At 37.4% G+C, this 15,008-nt stretch overlaps 1 protein-coding gene across 23 annotated transcripts in view; it reads left to right on the top strand.

Moving 5' to 3' along the window:
* DENND1A (DENN domain containing 1A) overlaps nucleotides 1–15,008 on the top strand; it is a 508,029-nt gene that overhangs the window by 113,838 nt on the left and 379,183 nt on the right. For 17 of the 23 annotated variants that reach the window (XR_005983074.1, XM_041724904.1, XM_041724905.1 and 14 more), the window contains exon 3: nucleotides 13,577–13,620. The exons of the other annotated variants lie outside the window; for them this stretch is intronic. Coding sequence is in view for 16 of the 17 variants with exons in the window: in XM_041724904.1 (XP_041580838.1) it covers nucleotides 13,577–13,620 (44 nt within the window). In the remaining variant the exon portion in view is untranslated. The remainder of the gene's footprint in view (nucleotides 1–13,576; nucleotides 13,621–15,008) is intronic. 23 annotated transcript variants of the gene reach the window in all.

The following is a 15,008-nucleotide window of genomic DNA, read 5'->3' as shown; positions in this document are numbered from 1 at the left end:
GAAGTTTTGGTGGGTTTCCATTTAGTGTCTTTTGAAAACTTAAAAAAAATAATTTCTATTATAGTGTGATAAGTCTTTATATTCTCTTTTGAGTTAATTCTTCATAATGGAATGATGTTAGCATTTCCTCATGTTATCACAGACACAACCTAATTTTATTATTTATGTATTTATTTTTAAAGATTTTATTTATTTATTTATGAGAGACACATAGAGAGAGAGAGAGGCAGAGACATAGGCATAGGAGAGAAGCAGGCTCCATGCACGGAGCCCGATGTGGGACTCGATCACACCCTGGGCTGTGGCAGATGATTAACCACTGAGCCACCCAGGTGTCCCCACAACCTAATTGTTATGGTGGTATAGGTATTGGGTTTGTTGAGCTTATTAATGCTCTCAATTTTTGAGATGATGTTTGAAACAAACATAAAAGAAATTTACTTATTTTTCCAATTATTTACTTGGGGTCAATTCTGAGAAGTAGAATTACTAGGCTATGGATTGAAGACATTCCTAGTGCTTTGGAAACATATTGCCAAATTATTTGCTGGAAGGAGTAGTTCAGTTTATTCTCCCTTTCTTCATTCTTTTTGATTCATTCAGTATATATGTGCTAGGCCCTATTCCAGGTTCTGGGGATATAGTAGTGAACAAAATAGGCAAAAATCCCTGCCATCATAAAGCCATACATACTAGTAGGGGAAAACAGATAATAAGAAAGTATGTTGAATGATAAAATGTGATAAGGAGAAAACAGGAAAAGAAAATAAAGAATGGTGGGGATACGGAAATTGTAATTTTTTTTAATAAGGTGATTGGGGAAGGCAGCGCTAGGAAAGTAACTTAGGAAGAGGACTGTACATGCCTCATTCCTTGGTGTTTATCCCACAGAGTCAAAGCAAGGGAAGGGGCTGTGAAGTGGAAGCATGGCTTGCATGTTTGAGGAACATCAAGTAGACCTATGTGGCTGGGATAGGGGAGAGAATACTAGGAAGTGAGTTGAGAGTTTCTGGTGAAGGAGGACCTGACTTAAAAAACAGGATTACTGTGTCTGCTATTTAGAGAACAGTCTGTAGGGCATGAGAGGCAGAAGCAGAGAAACCTGTTAGGCATCTGTTGTAGTAAAAATGATGGTAACTTAGACCAGAGTAGTAGTGGGGAGGTGGAGAGAAATGGTCAGAACTTGAATTTATTTTGAAGATTTAGTTGACAGGATGGGCTGACAGATTGGATCTGAAATGTGAGAGAAGGATCAGGAGTTCAGTTTTGGACATGTTAAATTTGAGATGTCTGCTAGGCATCCAAGTGGAGATGTTGAGTAGACAGACAAATGAGTCTGGAGTTGGAAGAAATAAATGTAAAGTTGACAGTGCATATTTGTCTTTGAAGTGATGAGACTAAAAGAGACCAGCAAAAGAGGACATGAAGAGAAAAGTGAAGTCCGAGGACTGAGGTCTGGGGCCCTTCAATTGGAAGAGATCTGCAAGGAGCTTAAGGAGAAGCAGTGAGGCAGGGGAGTGGGACACTATGGAAGCCACTTAAACCAAGAAAGTGGAACCCATCGAGGGTATCAAATGGTGCTTATAGGGTAAGTAAGATGAGGACTGAGGATTGATAATTGATGTTAAGAGTAAGAAGTGAGTTGATGTGGTCATTGAATTGATAAGCAGTTTCACAACGGTGGTGGGGTAGAAGCTTCATTGGCATAGGTTCAGGAGAGTGAGAAGAGAGGAATTGGGGAGGTAGGTACAGGCATTCTTTTGAAGTACATAGCTTTAAAGACAAAGAAATGGGGTGGTAGTTGTGGGGGTCTTGACCTTTTAAAAAAGATTTGTAGAAATAACAGTATATTTGCATGCTGATGGGAAAGATCCAGTAGAGAGGTAAAATTATTAACACAGGAGAATTGGTAGAGCAATGTCTGAGTTGGTGAGAGGGGATGGGATCCGAGTTGACAGGTAGAGGAAGAGGGCAATTGCAAGAGGGCACAGGTGGTTCTTCATAGTAGTAGGATGAAGGCAGCATCTGTGGGTCAGTGATAATAAATGGGTAGAAATATTGGTGGAGGCTTGTGGGAGTTCTCTTCTGATTGGTTTTCTCAGTGAAGGGGCAAATGAGGTAATTAGTGGCAGTTGAGGTTGGAGAAGGTTTGAAGGAAGACAGTTAAGTATGAAATAGTCTTGGAGGAGAGCAAGAGAGTGAATGAATTAAGGAAAATGTGGTATAATTGCTCAAGTTCACTTACAGCAAATAACCCAACTTTAAAGCTAGGTTAGGGATCCCTGGGTGGCGCAGCGGTTTGGCGCCTGCCTTTGGCCCAGGGCGCGATCCTGGAGACCCGGGATCGAATCCCACATCAGGCTCGCGGTGCATGGAGCCTGCTTCTCCCTCCACCTGTGTCTCTGCCTCTCTCTCTCTCTCTGTGACTATCATAAATAAATAAAAAATTTAAAAAAAAAAAAAAAGCTAGGTTAGTCACATAGTTGGGTGTTTTTCTCTAGCTGGTACAGGGGTACAGGTAGATCATTGGATTTGACAAGGATTGTTGGACTTTGCCAAGTGAGTTTGACAAAGTAAGAGAGACACAAAGATGTGGAAGATGCATAGAAAGGAGTGGTTATAGAATAGAAGTTAAGCTGGGTGAGGAGGATAGTGTGGACCTGAGGTGGATAAAGGGCAGTGAAAAGGTTGGTAGAGTATCCCTGTGGGATTGAAGAATGAAGACAATACAGTAGGGAGTGAACTAGAATGGAAGAAGGCAGGTCATGGTTGGGGGCTGAGGTGCTTGAAACTGATTATTGAGGAGGTTTCAGTTATTGCCAACTGTAGAGTTTGGGTATGACCACAGGAAATTGTGTAGAGGACAATGTCCTTGGCAGGGAGGAAGCCAAGAAATCAAGAATTCAGGTATTTCAAAGGATTGGTTAAGTACAAACTGAAATTTCTAAGACTGCTGAGAGAGTTAGTGGTAGTATACCAGGCAGGACCCATGTGACTCAGGAATGGCTAGTAACCCTGGGATTAGTAGATGACAGCAGAACAGAGCGGGGAAGGTAGCCTGGTGAGCTTGGGTTAAAATGAGGAATTTTGGAAAATGAAGGAGAAGAGGTCTAGAAGTGGAAACAAGGGGCAGAGGCTGCCTACTCTGTCTCCAGGCCAGTGGGAAGGATGGAGAGGAGACATTCACCACTTGAGAGAGCTCCAGAGGAAGCTAGCATTAGGTCAGAGTAAGAATCTAGGAATGGGAAGGGAGCTTAGTGTGAAGAGATTGAGAATTGTGCTGATCACTGACCAGGAGTGCCAGAAGGCAAGTGAAGGAGTTTGAGTGAGTATGCCAGTTTTGTTGTTCCTTTGCCAGCTACACTTAAAATTCACTGTACTTGTGATGGAGGACATGGTTTTTGTCTTTTTAATTTTTTAAAGTGCTAGTGTAATTGAATATTAATTCATATAAGAACATACAATTGGCCACTTTTATAAATTGTGATGCCTAAGAGCATATTTTGGAAGGGTCTGATTTGGATATGGGAAGAGGAGAAAGATAAGCAAAGCATGTCAAGTTTTCTGGGAAAATGGATTGATCGGGCTGGCTAGATTCGGGGATTCATTTTTTTTTTTTTAAGGATTTTATTTATTCATGAGAGAGAGAGAGAGAGAGAGAGAGAGGCAGAGACACAGGTAGAGGGAGAAGCAGGCTACATTCAGGGAGCCTGATGTGGGACTCATCCTGGGACTCCAGGATCACACCCTGGCCTGAAGGCAGTGCTAAACCGCTGAACCATCCGGGCTGCCCTGGGGATTCATTTTCAAGAAACAGATGAAATTGGGTGGTTTGGTCTTTTGTTTTTTAAATAGGCTTATTTGAGAGAGAGAGAGAGAGAGAGAGAGAGAGAGAGACAAACTTCAGCAGATTTCTACACTGAGTGTGAAGCCCGATACAGGGTTGGATCCCTTGATCCCAAGATCAGTATCTGAGCCAAAACCAAATGTCAGATGCTTAGCCAACTGCACCCCACCCCCCAGGTCCTCCAGGTGGTTTAGTCCTAATGGCCAGGCTAAGGATTCTAGGCCTGGTCTTGAAACATGTTAAAAGTAGTATAGATCCTCAAAAAAATTAAACATAGAATTGCCACATGATCCAGTAATTCCAATTCTGGACATATGTCCTGAATAATGAAAACAATGAAAAATATTTATTGCATAAATATTTGTACACTCATGTTCATAGCAACATTATTTATGATAGCCAGAGATGGAAGAAAGAGGGAAGTTCTGACACCTCATAATTGAAGATGTTATACTAAGTGAAATAAGCCAGGCATACAAGGACAGATAGCATATGATTCCACTTATATGTGGTACCTGGAGTTTTAAATTCAGAGACAGAAAAGTAGCATGGTAGTTGCGAGGGGCTATGGGGAGGGTAAAATTGGGAATTATTTAACGGGTTCAGAATTTTAGTTGGAGAAAGATGAAATTTTGGAGATAGATGATAGTGCTGGTTGTACAATAACATGAATGTACTTAGTACCACTGAACTGTATACCTAAAAATGTTAAAATGGCAAATTTTATTTATATTTTACTCCCTGCTCCCTACCCCTCCCCCACCTCCAAAGTGGTATAGGATATATAGGTACTATATAGGATATATGGCACAGATAAGGATGAGTCAGGAATGGCTTGTTTCCAGGGGAAGAGAGGCAGAATTTTGTTGACAAAATTAGTCTTCTGGTTGACAGGCATAGTACGTTTCCACTGCTGGGGTGTCAGCTTTGTGTATACTGTGTGCAGTAGTTTAGCCTTACCATTGGGGTTCTCAGTATGGTTTAGGGATACTTGGAAAACACATTTTCCAAATAGGAAAACATTTCTCTGCATTATTATTCATTCTGTTTAGCCAGTAATTTTTTTTTCATAGATTATCCAAGGATACCCTCTAGTCTTCAAAAGTATTTTAAGTTGTTAATAGGAATTCATCTTTTCATGATCATGTTTACTAGTTGAATTGAGTGCTAGTTACTTTGGAGTCTTTTGTTTGTATCCTGAACTTGGCAAAGGAGTTTAAATAGAGAAATTGGAAAACTCTCCTTCATAATCTGCTAAGGCCTATTTCATGACAACATGTTTTGACTATTTGTCCAGATGTATTCTTTTTGTTGAGTCACAAAATAACTAGAAGACAGATCAACAGGAGGACATACATAAATCCAAAAAAGAAAGCCACTATTGGATTTTTGGGAGTCTGATGGATGCAGGGTGAATCCCAGCTCTGTTGCTTAACTGAATTTGTTCTTAGTGAGCCTCACTCTTATTTATAAAACATCTACTTACTTACCTGGCAGAGTTGTTGTTAGGATTAAAATATAGACCACCTATGGCAACTACTGGTGTACATAGGCATTCAGTAAATGGTAGCTGTCAGTATTCTAATTATTACTGCAAAAAATGTTTAATGGAACTCTTGTTTCTGAAACCCAGAATGCAAACTTAGAAAGTAAAGAAATTAGCAGAAAGGTCCTTCAATTTATACAGAGATTCACCTCAGGGTTTCTGTAAATCTGAGACAGTCCCTAGTGCATTTGATGTTTACAGATCATTAGCAAACAGATGCCAGGAGGCAAATAAACTGTAGCTTAAGGATTTTCGAACCACTGATGACGAAGAGAAAATCAGTTTCTGATAAAGTTATAACATTTCTAAGTAAGTAATGGCAGGCAATGGGAAAATTTTAATTGGGTTTATAAAAGTTTATTTCAGGAACACATGTAGTTCCAATTTGAGGCATACCTATACATCTGTAGCCATCTAATTTATAGTGCTTGCTTATTTCTCCACTGGGGTTAATAATAAAGCAACAACTAATATTTATTGTGTGCTTATATGCCAGTGTGTCTTTAGGAAGGAAGCCTGTAGCATTCTGAGGCTTGTTTTCAATTGGATGTTTTGAAATAGGCTTTTTAATCCATCATTTAGAGATACAGGGTATTTAATTAGTTTATTCTGTTCTCTTACGCCAAAATATATGTTGAGCATTTATAACAGGGAAGACCTTTTGTAGGAGACAAAGCGAAGTAGAACATGAGCTGTGGCCTCAATAAATACTGACTCACTGTCCCTTAGACTGTTCAGAAGGGGGCTTGTGGTTGCATAAGATGAAACACTGTCTAGTCCTATATTCCACATCTAGCTCTGCCGCTTCTTCCCTGAAGCTTTTGCTGTCCTGGTTGGAATTCAGTTTGATGCCCTTCTGCTAATCCCAGCACGGCACAAGCTCTGTGGTAATTGTTTAATTCTGTGGATTCTCCATTAGGGTTATACTGTAAACTCCTTGAGAGCAAGGATTGGCTTTTTCATCACCTGGGCCAATCACATCAGCATATTTGTGCCATGAATAAATACTGATTTTCTGACTTTGGATACATGGTAACCTATTGCTTTCTTTAACGATGATGTACTTAGAATAGTCCTAATATTACAGCTTTGTCATGAAGTTTTATTATTATTATTATTTTTTGTCATGAAGATTAAATTAGAAATTGTACACAAGATGCATATCCTAGTGCCTGACACATAGTGGGTACGCAACCAGTTGTTGTATTTGAGTAAATAATGAAGTTATCTCTTTCCACCAGATTTGACGGGTGTGATAGATCTATTTATAAAGACCGTATGCAGTGATGTTACGTTTGTAGTACATAAAGGGCACAGCTGTCATTTACGTTAAGTCTGAAGTAATTATTCACATTGGAATAAAAATTGGACACTTAAGGTGCTCATTCAAAAAGAAGGGCTGCGCAGCCTGGGTGGCTCAGCGGTTTAGCGCTGCTTTCACCCCAGGGTGTGATCCTGGAGACCCGGGATCGAGTCCCACGTCGGGCTCCCTGCACGGAGCCTGCTTCTCCCTCTGCCTGTCTCTGCCTCTCTCTCTCATGAATAAATAAATAAAATCTTTAAAAACAACAACAACAATTTAAAAAGGGCTCAAACGAATCTTAACTCACAGGGAAATTAATGGAAACCTGAGATTATAACCATGTAAGGATAGAGGGCCTTCATCAAGATTTGTCAATTTTATAGGTCTTAGGAATTAGTTCTAAACCTTGAACTAATTTTTTGAAACCAAATATTTAAATAATAATGTTGAAAATTAGGATATTCAGCAGGCAAAAAGGAAAGTGTAAGTGAAAATATTCCCTGTACTTTTTTCTTCTCTCCAGCACTCTCCATTTTAAAGCTCCCTTTGGAATTTGACTTATGCTTGATTTTTGAGTTTATGTGGCATAAGTTTGGTTGAGAATCAGATTTATATACCTTTCGTAGATGGGATTAGTCATAAAAGCGATTTCAGATGATTGGTTAAGTAGTGGCATTTGCTGGTCAAAATCTATCACCGTTCTCTAGAAAGAGAGATGAAATTCCCAAGATTGTACTGCATAATGTCAGTGGACTCATTATTTGTAGAACAGCTGATGCACTTAGGACTTGTTGATTCACTTAATTGGTAATCGTACTACATTCATAACTCCAATAACTGAAAACAATAGGTCAGTGTCTGCTGTTTATGCATAAATAGTCACATCAGAGCAGGATACATCTGAAAGGCAGAATCTGTTAGTTTGAGGAGGAATCTGGCACGTGAATGGTTCCATTACTTGCCATACTGAGGTGGGTGTGCTCTTCTTCCCTGAATAATGCTCTTTAGGTTTTATTATAGGTATAGATGGTGAACTGTTCCTATGTTATTAGACTGGCTGCTGTGAAGCAGTATTTGAATGTGTTTTAAATGCCAATGTTGAAGGAAAAGGCTAGAATAGAAACAGAGTTTTGAAACTAGTGATGATTCAAAGTTTTTATGTCTTGTGGTCTTCATGTTTTAGAGCAAAAAGTTAATACCTGGAATAATTTTTAAGAAATTCCAGTTGTACATGGAAACCAAATGTTCATTTAAAAGTAGTTTGAAATGACTTTTTAAAAATTCATGAATTGGGGATTCCTGGGTGGCTCAGCGGTTTAGCGCTTATCTTCGACTCGGGGCGTGATCCTGGAGTCCCGGGATTGAGTCCCGCATGGGGCTCTCTGCATGGAGCCTGCTTCTCCCTCTGCCTGTGTCTCTGCCTCCCACCCCACGTCTCTCATGAATAAACAAAATCTTAAAAAATAAAATTCATGAATTATATGCTTTTGTAACTTCAGATAAAATCTACATTGTGCAATCAATAATTCTTGTTTAAAACAAGTAATGTTTAATTTAAAAACATTTGTAAGGGAAAAACAACACAAACTATTTTGTTTCATTGTGAAGGAAAAGGAAATTGTATTGACGGGTTTCTTATTTTACTATGTAAAACATTTGAAGCATTCCTTTCCAAAGTATATTTTCAATAATTAAATTTTAACTCTCATAAATGGAATAGTTTACTAGAATAATTGTATTTAGTTAAAATGCTAATGGTTCAGGTATTTTATAAAGTAAGTGAAGCTGACTCTTTATAGCAGTAATGAGTTTAATAGGGAGTGTCCTTAAAGCCCCCCCCTTTTTTTTTGTGGAGTCCAGTTTGCAATCATAGTGTCAAGAAACTTTCTAATTCTGCATTATGCAAAAAAATAAACTTTTCTTTTTGAAGATGGAAAAAAAAAGCTTATTTCTTAGTGTGTTTTGGGGAAGATTGAGCTTGTCCTCAAATGTATGCCTTCTCAGACTACTTTCTGAGTGTGATCATTTTTAGTGTATAAAATTTGAACATGTCATTAGGGAAAGAGCAGTGTGATGGACTGTTACCCGTTTGCAGCATATTCCCATCTTCTCATCTGGAAAATTAAATCTGATTATAGCTTGGATTAACATTTACGGCTGTGGGGGAGTGGAAGATAGTATCTTAAACTATATGAAATTGAACAATGAGATTATATCGTTTATAGCTAATTTTCAAGTCTTGATTTTAAAGGGAAGGTTTTTATAATTGTAAGTTTTAAATATGTTCAAAGTTTTGTTTCTTCATGACTGAAATATCCTAGGGATAATGACTGGATAAATGTTAGTGGGTATTAAATGTCATTTTTTCTGCCTTGATACCTGCCATGTTAAAAGTGAAAGCAGCATAGATTCCCGTGTTAATGGCTACTTTTGCAGTCTCTCTTAAATTTTCTAAAAGAGCTCCAGTTATGGAAGATTATAAGGTTTGGTTAGTGTACAGTTGTCACACATTTCATAGAAAATGTAGTCACTGTATTTTTCAATAATCAGTGTCACGCCTTGACCCTTCAAATGAAGTCACTGGTGTGACAGAGAAAAACAGGAAAATAGTTTGGTGAGGGGTGTGTGTGTGTGTGTGTGTGTGTGTGTGTACACATACTAGTTACTGATCTACAAATGAGCCCTAATACATAACCACAGTACTTTTATGAATTATTTTGCATTTCTGTTGTAAAAGATCTGTCTACCACGTTTTCTAGGAACTTTAAGCCTAAGGCAGAACTCAAGGTTTTGGAGCCTGTGTAAAATAATTTATAGCACCATTCCAGCAAGTCTTGCCCAAACTCTAATTCTATTAATTAAACATCCTGTGGCAATCTGGTATATCTTAAAGATTTAAAGTATGTTACAGTAGAAGACTAGAAAACATGAACAATTGTGGTAGAAGAAAATTAACGTTTCTTAAAAAAATTAAGACATACTTATTCTGAGACCTTTTTTTTCCCCCCTCCCTGTAAAGACTTAGCCACTTAAGTATGGTCATAATCTGTGCCTGAATCAGTTTTGCTATTGGGAATCCTATGCTGTGAAATGTCTGTTTGAAGTATAGAAATGTTTCTTATGGCCTGTAGTGGAAGTGGTGGTGCAAATGTGTCTTTGTGGAGACCTCTTCTTGCATGGCCATGGTGCTGGAGAAGGTAGAGGCCCATCATGTTGATATGATGCCAAGACTTGTTTCAGAGCCAAATGCCTCTTTTAGGCTTATGTGGCTAAGACATATATGGACTCTACCATACCATACATCTTGTGGCAAGATATTTTAAATATGATATTTTAGGTTGAAAAGTGTTTTCTTGGGAAATGATGAAATTCATTTTTAATTTTAAAAATTAAAATTTATTATTACTTAAACCTGGAGAAAGTTGCTGAGAGAAAGAAAAGGAATGTTCTTAATTTTCTGTAAGAGGGACACTTCTTCGATAAAAAGCTTGACATATGCCCATGACTCTGTTCTTACTGCCAATTGCCTAAGCAAAATGTTGCTGTTTTTTCCTTGGTAGTTCTCTGATCTGCGGATTTTTGTGTTGAAAGTTAGCTGTTTGGTGACAGTGCATTTGGTGGTGAGGATATGAATGTGAGAAGGTGTTTTGGAACATTAGCAATTATAGTATTGGATGATGGATAAAGAAATAGATATATAAATATTAGACCAATGCACAGTTTTCCAGTGTATGTTATTTTCCATATAAAGATATAGAACATTTCATAAAATGTTCCCAGACCATTTAAAACTCAAAGAAATGCAGCTGATGCAATGAAATACATAGAGTACTTGTAAAAACATACAGACACGCAAGTGGATTGCTGCCAGACAGAAAATTTAAAGGCGGTTTGCTTAACTGCGGGGTGCTAGGTTTTGTACATGTGCCATGCTGAAACTGTTAGTAAGGCGGGTGTTGTGTTGCTTGAGAAAAGCAGATTGTATTTGGACCTTTTAAACTCAGATGTTTCCATTGTCGATATTTTGGTGACATTATGGCATTTGTGATCGACTCAATGTGAGAAAAGATGATTTCAGCCCACTGCAAAATAGACATTTTAAGAAAACTCAGATAAATTATTTTCAATATTTTGTTAATTTTTACAAAGTGGTTTTCATAGTTTTATAAACTATCAGATTGGGTTCTTTGAGCTAATGGAGCGGAACATTGTAGGTTGGGCTTTGGTTTCTAAAAAGCATTGCCCCTCTCCACCCCTCCACCCCTGCCCTCTTTTTAAAATATTGCTTTAAAGAGTGTTAAGAACCCATGAAGTTTGCTTTTGTAAACCTCAGGGCCTTAAAGGAAATCACAAGCTTTATGCTTGAGTCATAGTAAATAATAATACATATATTCTCTTGACATGATTCTCTAAAAATCTGGGAATCTCACTCTGGGGTTAGTTTTAGGACAGTTGAAGGAATTTGATTGATGTTTATTGTGCCTACTACTGAGACAATGTTTAGGGTAAGTATGATTTGCATGACTCCCATCTTGGCATTCCATGGTCATATTTACCTTCAGTATATTAAAATAAGTTTATTTTTTTTCTTTTCATCCATGTTCCCTTCTCTTTTTAAAATTCTGCTATATTGTATATATGAATAAAATACATTTTTAAAATAAGTTAATTTTTACTATAGTTTCTTATTAACATAGTTGGCTAAAGATGTAAAAACCTTTTTCCCGTCTATCTATAGACAGAAACTTCTTTAAAGTTGAAGGACATATCATAAACTTTGTTTTCTGACATTTATCCCCTCACAAAATGATGATAAAGAAATAGTCTTTGGTTTTATTCCATTGTGATCTCCATCAGTATTTTTGTAGTTCCTGAGAAGCACAAACTACTGTAAGAAAAAGGACATATATTAAAGATTTATATGTGAGTTGTTTCTGTATGAAGTTTTCTGGTTGAAAAGTGTTAACTGTGTGACAGTTGGAAGAAAAAGAATAAGCCTTTAGATTATTTAGTGGCTTTCCCAACTCCTGTTTTACTGTGTCCCTCTGTGGCTTACAAGTGCATTTTTTTTTTCCAGTCTTGGGACCAAATTTTAAATCCTAAAATACCAGTTTTTTTCTGCACTACAGTGATTTACGTATGTTTTAGAAATTATAACCACTGCCCTCTTATTTCGGCTCCCCCATCCCTGACCTAGCCAGCACGCTTTTAGAGGTATGTTAGGCATCTGGTTGCCCCCTTTGTATCTTGCCAATTCTTCCCTGTAGACCTTAGTGCTTTTCATGCCACACCATTAGCGCCCTCTGGCCTCCTGTCTCAAGAGGGCCAAGTCCTTGTGTGATTTCAGCCCTTCTGGCCAGAGAGAAGCAACAGCTTCTTCCTCTGGCATATTAGGGCAGCCCTGCACAGAGGGCATCACTCCAGAATTCTGCTAGTCACAATCTAGGCATGTCCTTTGTCCCATCTAGTATCTGCAGATGAGGGGTTAGGAAAGAAATTGATCCTCAGTTTTTAAGTCAACCAGAAGATACCTCAAGAGCTGAAATGGTCTACAGATAGTTTCACCTTTTTTGTGCTACCCATTTTTAGAAGCTCTCCTTTTTTGGTATGACCTTTTGAATACTCCTTCCTTTGTTACTAGCCTTGGGTTTTGAAAAGTAACATTCATTGACTTTAATGACTTGAAAATTGGCATTTTTAGGATTTAAATATAGTATGTGAATAGGCCCTTAGTTTTTTCCCTTTTTGATTCTTCACTGCAGAAAGATGAACTACATTTTTGTGTTATGATTTGGAAGGTTTTAGCTTTTATGTGGATTCACTCTTACAGAGAAGTAAATTGATGTTTTAAAAGATAGCTGTGAAAACTGAGTAGTATATTTTGTGATTAGTGTGTGAGGGGACCCTCAAATACTCTACTTTTTCATAAGCCTTGTCCATTGGTACATGATTTCTCAAATACATACTGTTCTTATCACTCTCCATAATGTGTCTCTGAGGAACCAAATATTTCTCTTATTAGAAAAGAGTGAATGTTTTCCTAATCAATAGCAAATGGAGTGCTAATAGCATTTAATTAGTACACTCATGTATTGACTTACAGACGATGGCATTGGATTATCTTGCAATTATGATTGAAGAATCAAGTGACCCTTTAGTAACTCCATTTTAAACAGATGGTCGTAAAAAGTGTTTTCACCTATGTATTTTTATAGTTGCTGAGCAAGTTTAATTATGTTAGGTAGAACATAATATCTCATTTCATGATACTCTATTTGCACTGACAAGCCAAAAGTGTATCATTTGGTTCTGTTTTGAAGAAAACTTCATCTGGTTTTATCTGTATTTTCAGGAGTTCACTAAGTATTTTGGTAAGGACATATTTTATTTTTAAAGCAAAGTTTGCGTTTGTTCCTTGAAAGAATTCTTATTCCTCGTCACCCCCTATACACACACACACACACACACACACACACAATCTGAAACTGGTGTTTAAGGTGGTTTATCAAGCTCACATAGGTAACTACGAAAAGGAGGCTTCTGATTAGAGAAAAAAAGTCAAGCCAGGTTTAAGACTCATTTTCTCTGAAAAAATATATTGAGGGCAATTTGCAGCTGGCAAGATTTTTGCATTAGGTAATAGTCTAAAAGTTAACAGTAGCATCAGGTCTTCAAAATTTTTCTTTTTTATATTTCTGGAGGAGGGTAATGGGAGTGCCTTGCTGAGTCCTTCCTTGTGCTCATCAACATAGCAGCCTCAGCTGCCCCCCTTGGATCCCCTGCCAGGGCTGCTATCATCTTCTGATCAAATATTAATGTGTGATCCTCTGCTTGCTCACTAATCCAAAGCCAATTAATATTATCTGTCAATTATTTACAGATCCTGAGGTGCAGAGGCAATTCCCGGAGGACTACAGTGACCAGGTTCGGAATGCGTAATTAATTTTTTACATGACAAAATTTATTTCAGAGTTGTTCAACATATTATTACTGTTCTTTTTTTACTGAAAGAGATAAATGAATTTTTAGAGGGAAGAGAAATAGCAATTAGGAGCCCAAGACAAAAAATAAAAACACATTGAGGTCGGATTGAAAATATGTGGTAGATTTGGAGTGTTACCTTCAGGGAAAAAATGCACAGAAAGTAAGGAAGAAAATCTACTGCCAATTTTACTTTTTACTTTGAGATATGCTGTAGTTTGCAGTTCATTAGGAAATCCTTTTTGGATTACCTGTGAACTTTTTTTTTTTTTTTTTAATGCCATTTAAGTAGTCAAGAACCAGTTTTAACAAAAGGCAGAGGAGGAGGGAAGTTTGTAACATTTCCTGGAATTTGAAATAGATTATGAAACTATTTGAAATAGATTAGAAATGTATTATGAGATAGTACAAAGAGATACACATTCAGGAATGGTTTTCAGGGTGAGGTTAGTTCGAGTGATGGTAGGGAAAGCTGAGGTTGGCTGGTTGGCTCTGCCATCTCGAGTTTCCTGTATCCTGCAAGCATGGAATGGAGTGGAGGGAACTATTTTAATCATAAAATAGCCCTGAAGTTCTGATGCTGCTCTACTCTTGATAATTAGATCCAGGTTGTACATTCTGGATTCCAGTGTCTATCTTAAGAAATATTAGAGATGTTTTATAGCTTTTTGGGGGCATCTTAAATTTTTAGTTCAAATATGCAATTTGCTATGCATTTTAAAGCAGTTTCAAGATAGAAGCATCCTTGATTACACTGAACAAAACAACTTGATAAAGCCTTCCCTTGAATTTGTCTGTTAAAAAAAAAATGTCCTCAAATGGAATGGAAATATCCAGTACAATTGTAGTAATGTACTTTGCACCTTTGCAATGTGGCCTGTTGTATAAGGGCAAGGTATCTGAGATATCTTTATGAATACAGGGGACATAATGTGACCAGGAATATAACTGGATAATCAGTATAATGAGATGCTTTGTAATGAGATTTTATTGTACAAGAACCCAAGAGAACCGCTATGGTTTGCTTTGTGTGTAATCTCAAGACTTTTAAAGGATTTTTAAAAATATTCATCTTCTTTAACCCTACTTCTTCGAACAGGAGAGTTAAATTTTATCTTGCCTTAAATTGCTGTGTGATTGAACCCATTGGATTTAAACTACACAATCCAAAGATTACAGGATCTCTTTATTAATAATTTTTTTCTCATTACACAATGTCTAAAGGGTGGAAAAATTTGAAGTGTTGTTTTGAATAGACTTGAGGCCATAGCTCTTAAGATAACCATTATTCTAAAGTTTTATGGCTAGGTAAATAACCTTTGTGGTCCTGG

The sequence above is a fragment of the Vulpes lagopus genome, chromosome 12 (genome assembly GCF_018345385.1).
Source record: "Vulpes lagopus strain Blue_001 chromosome 12, ASM1834538v1, whole genome shotgun sequence".
Taxonomy (NCBI): Eukaryota; Metazoa; Chordata; class Mammalia; order Carnivora; family Canidae; genus Vulpes; species Vulpes lagopus.
The sequence above is the reverse complement of the archived record's forward strand: the minus strand, read 5'-3'. Positions and strand labels throughout refer to the sequence as shown.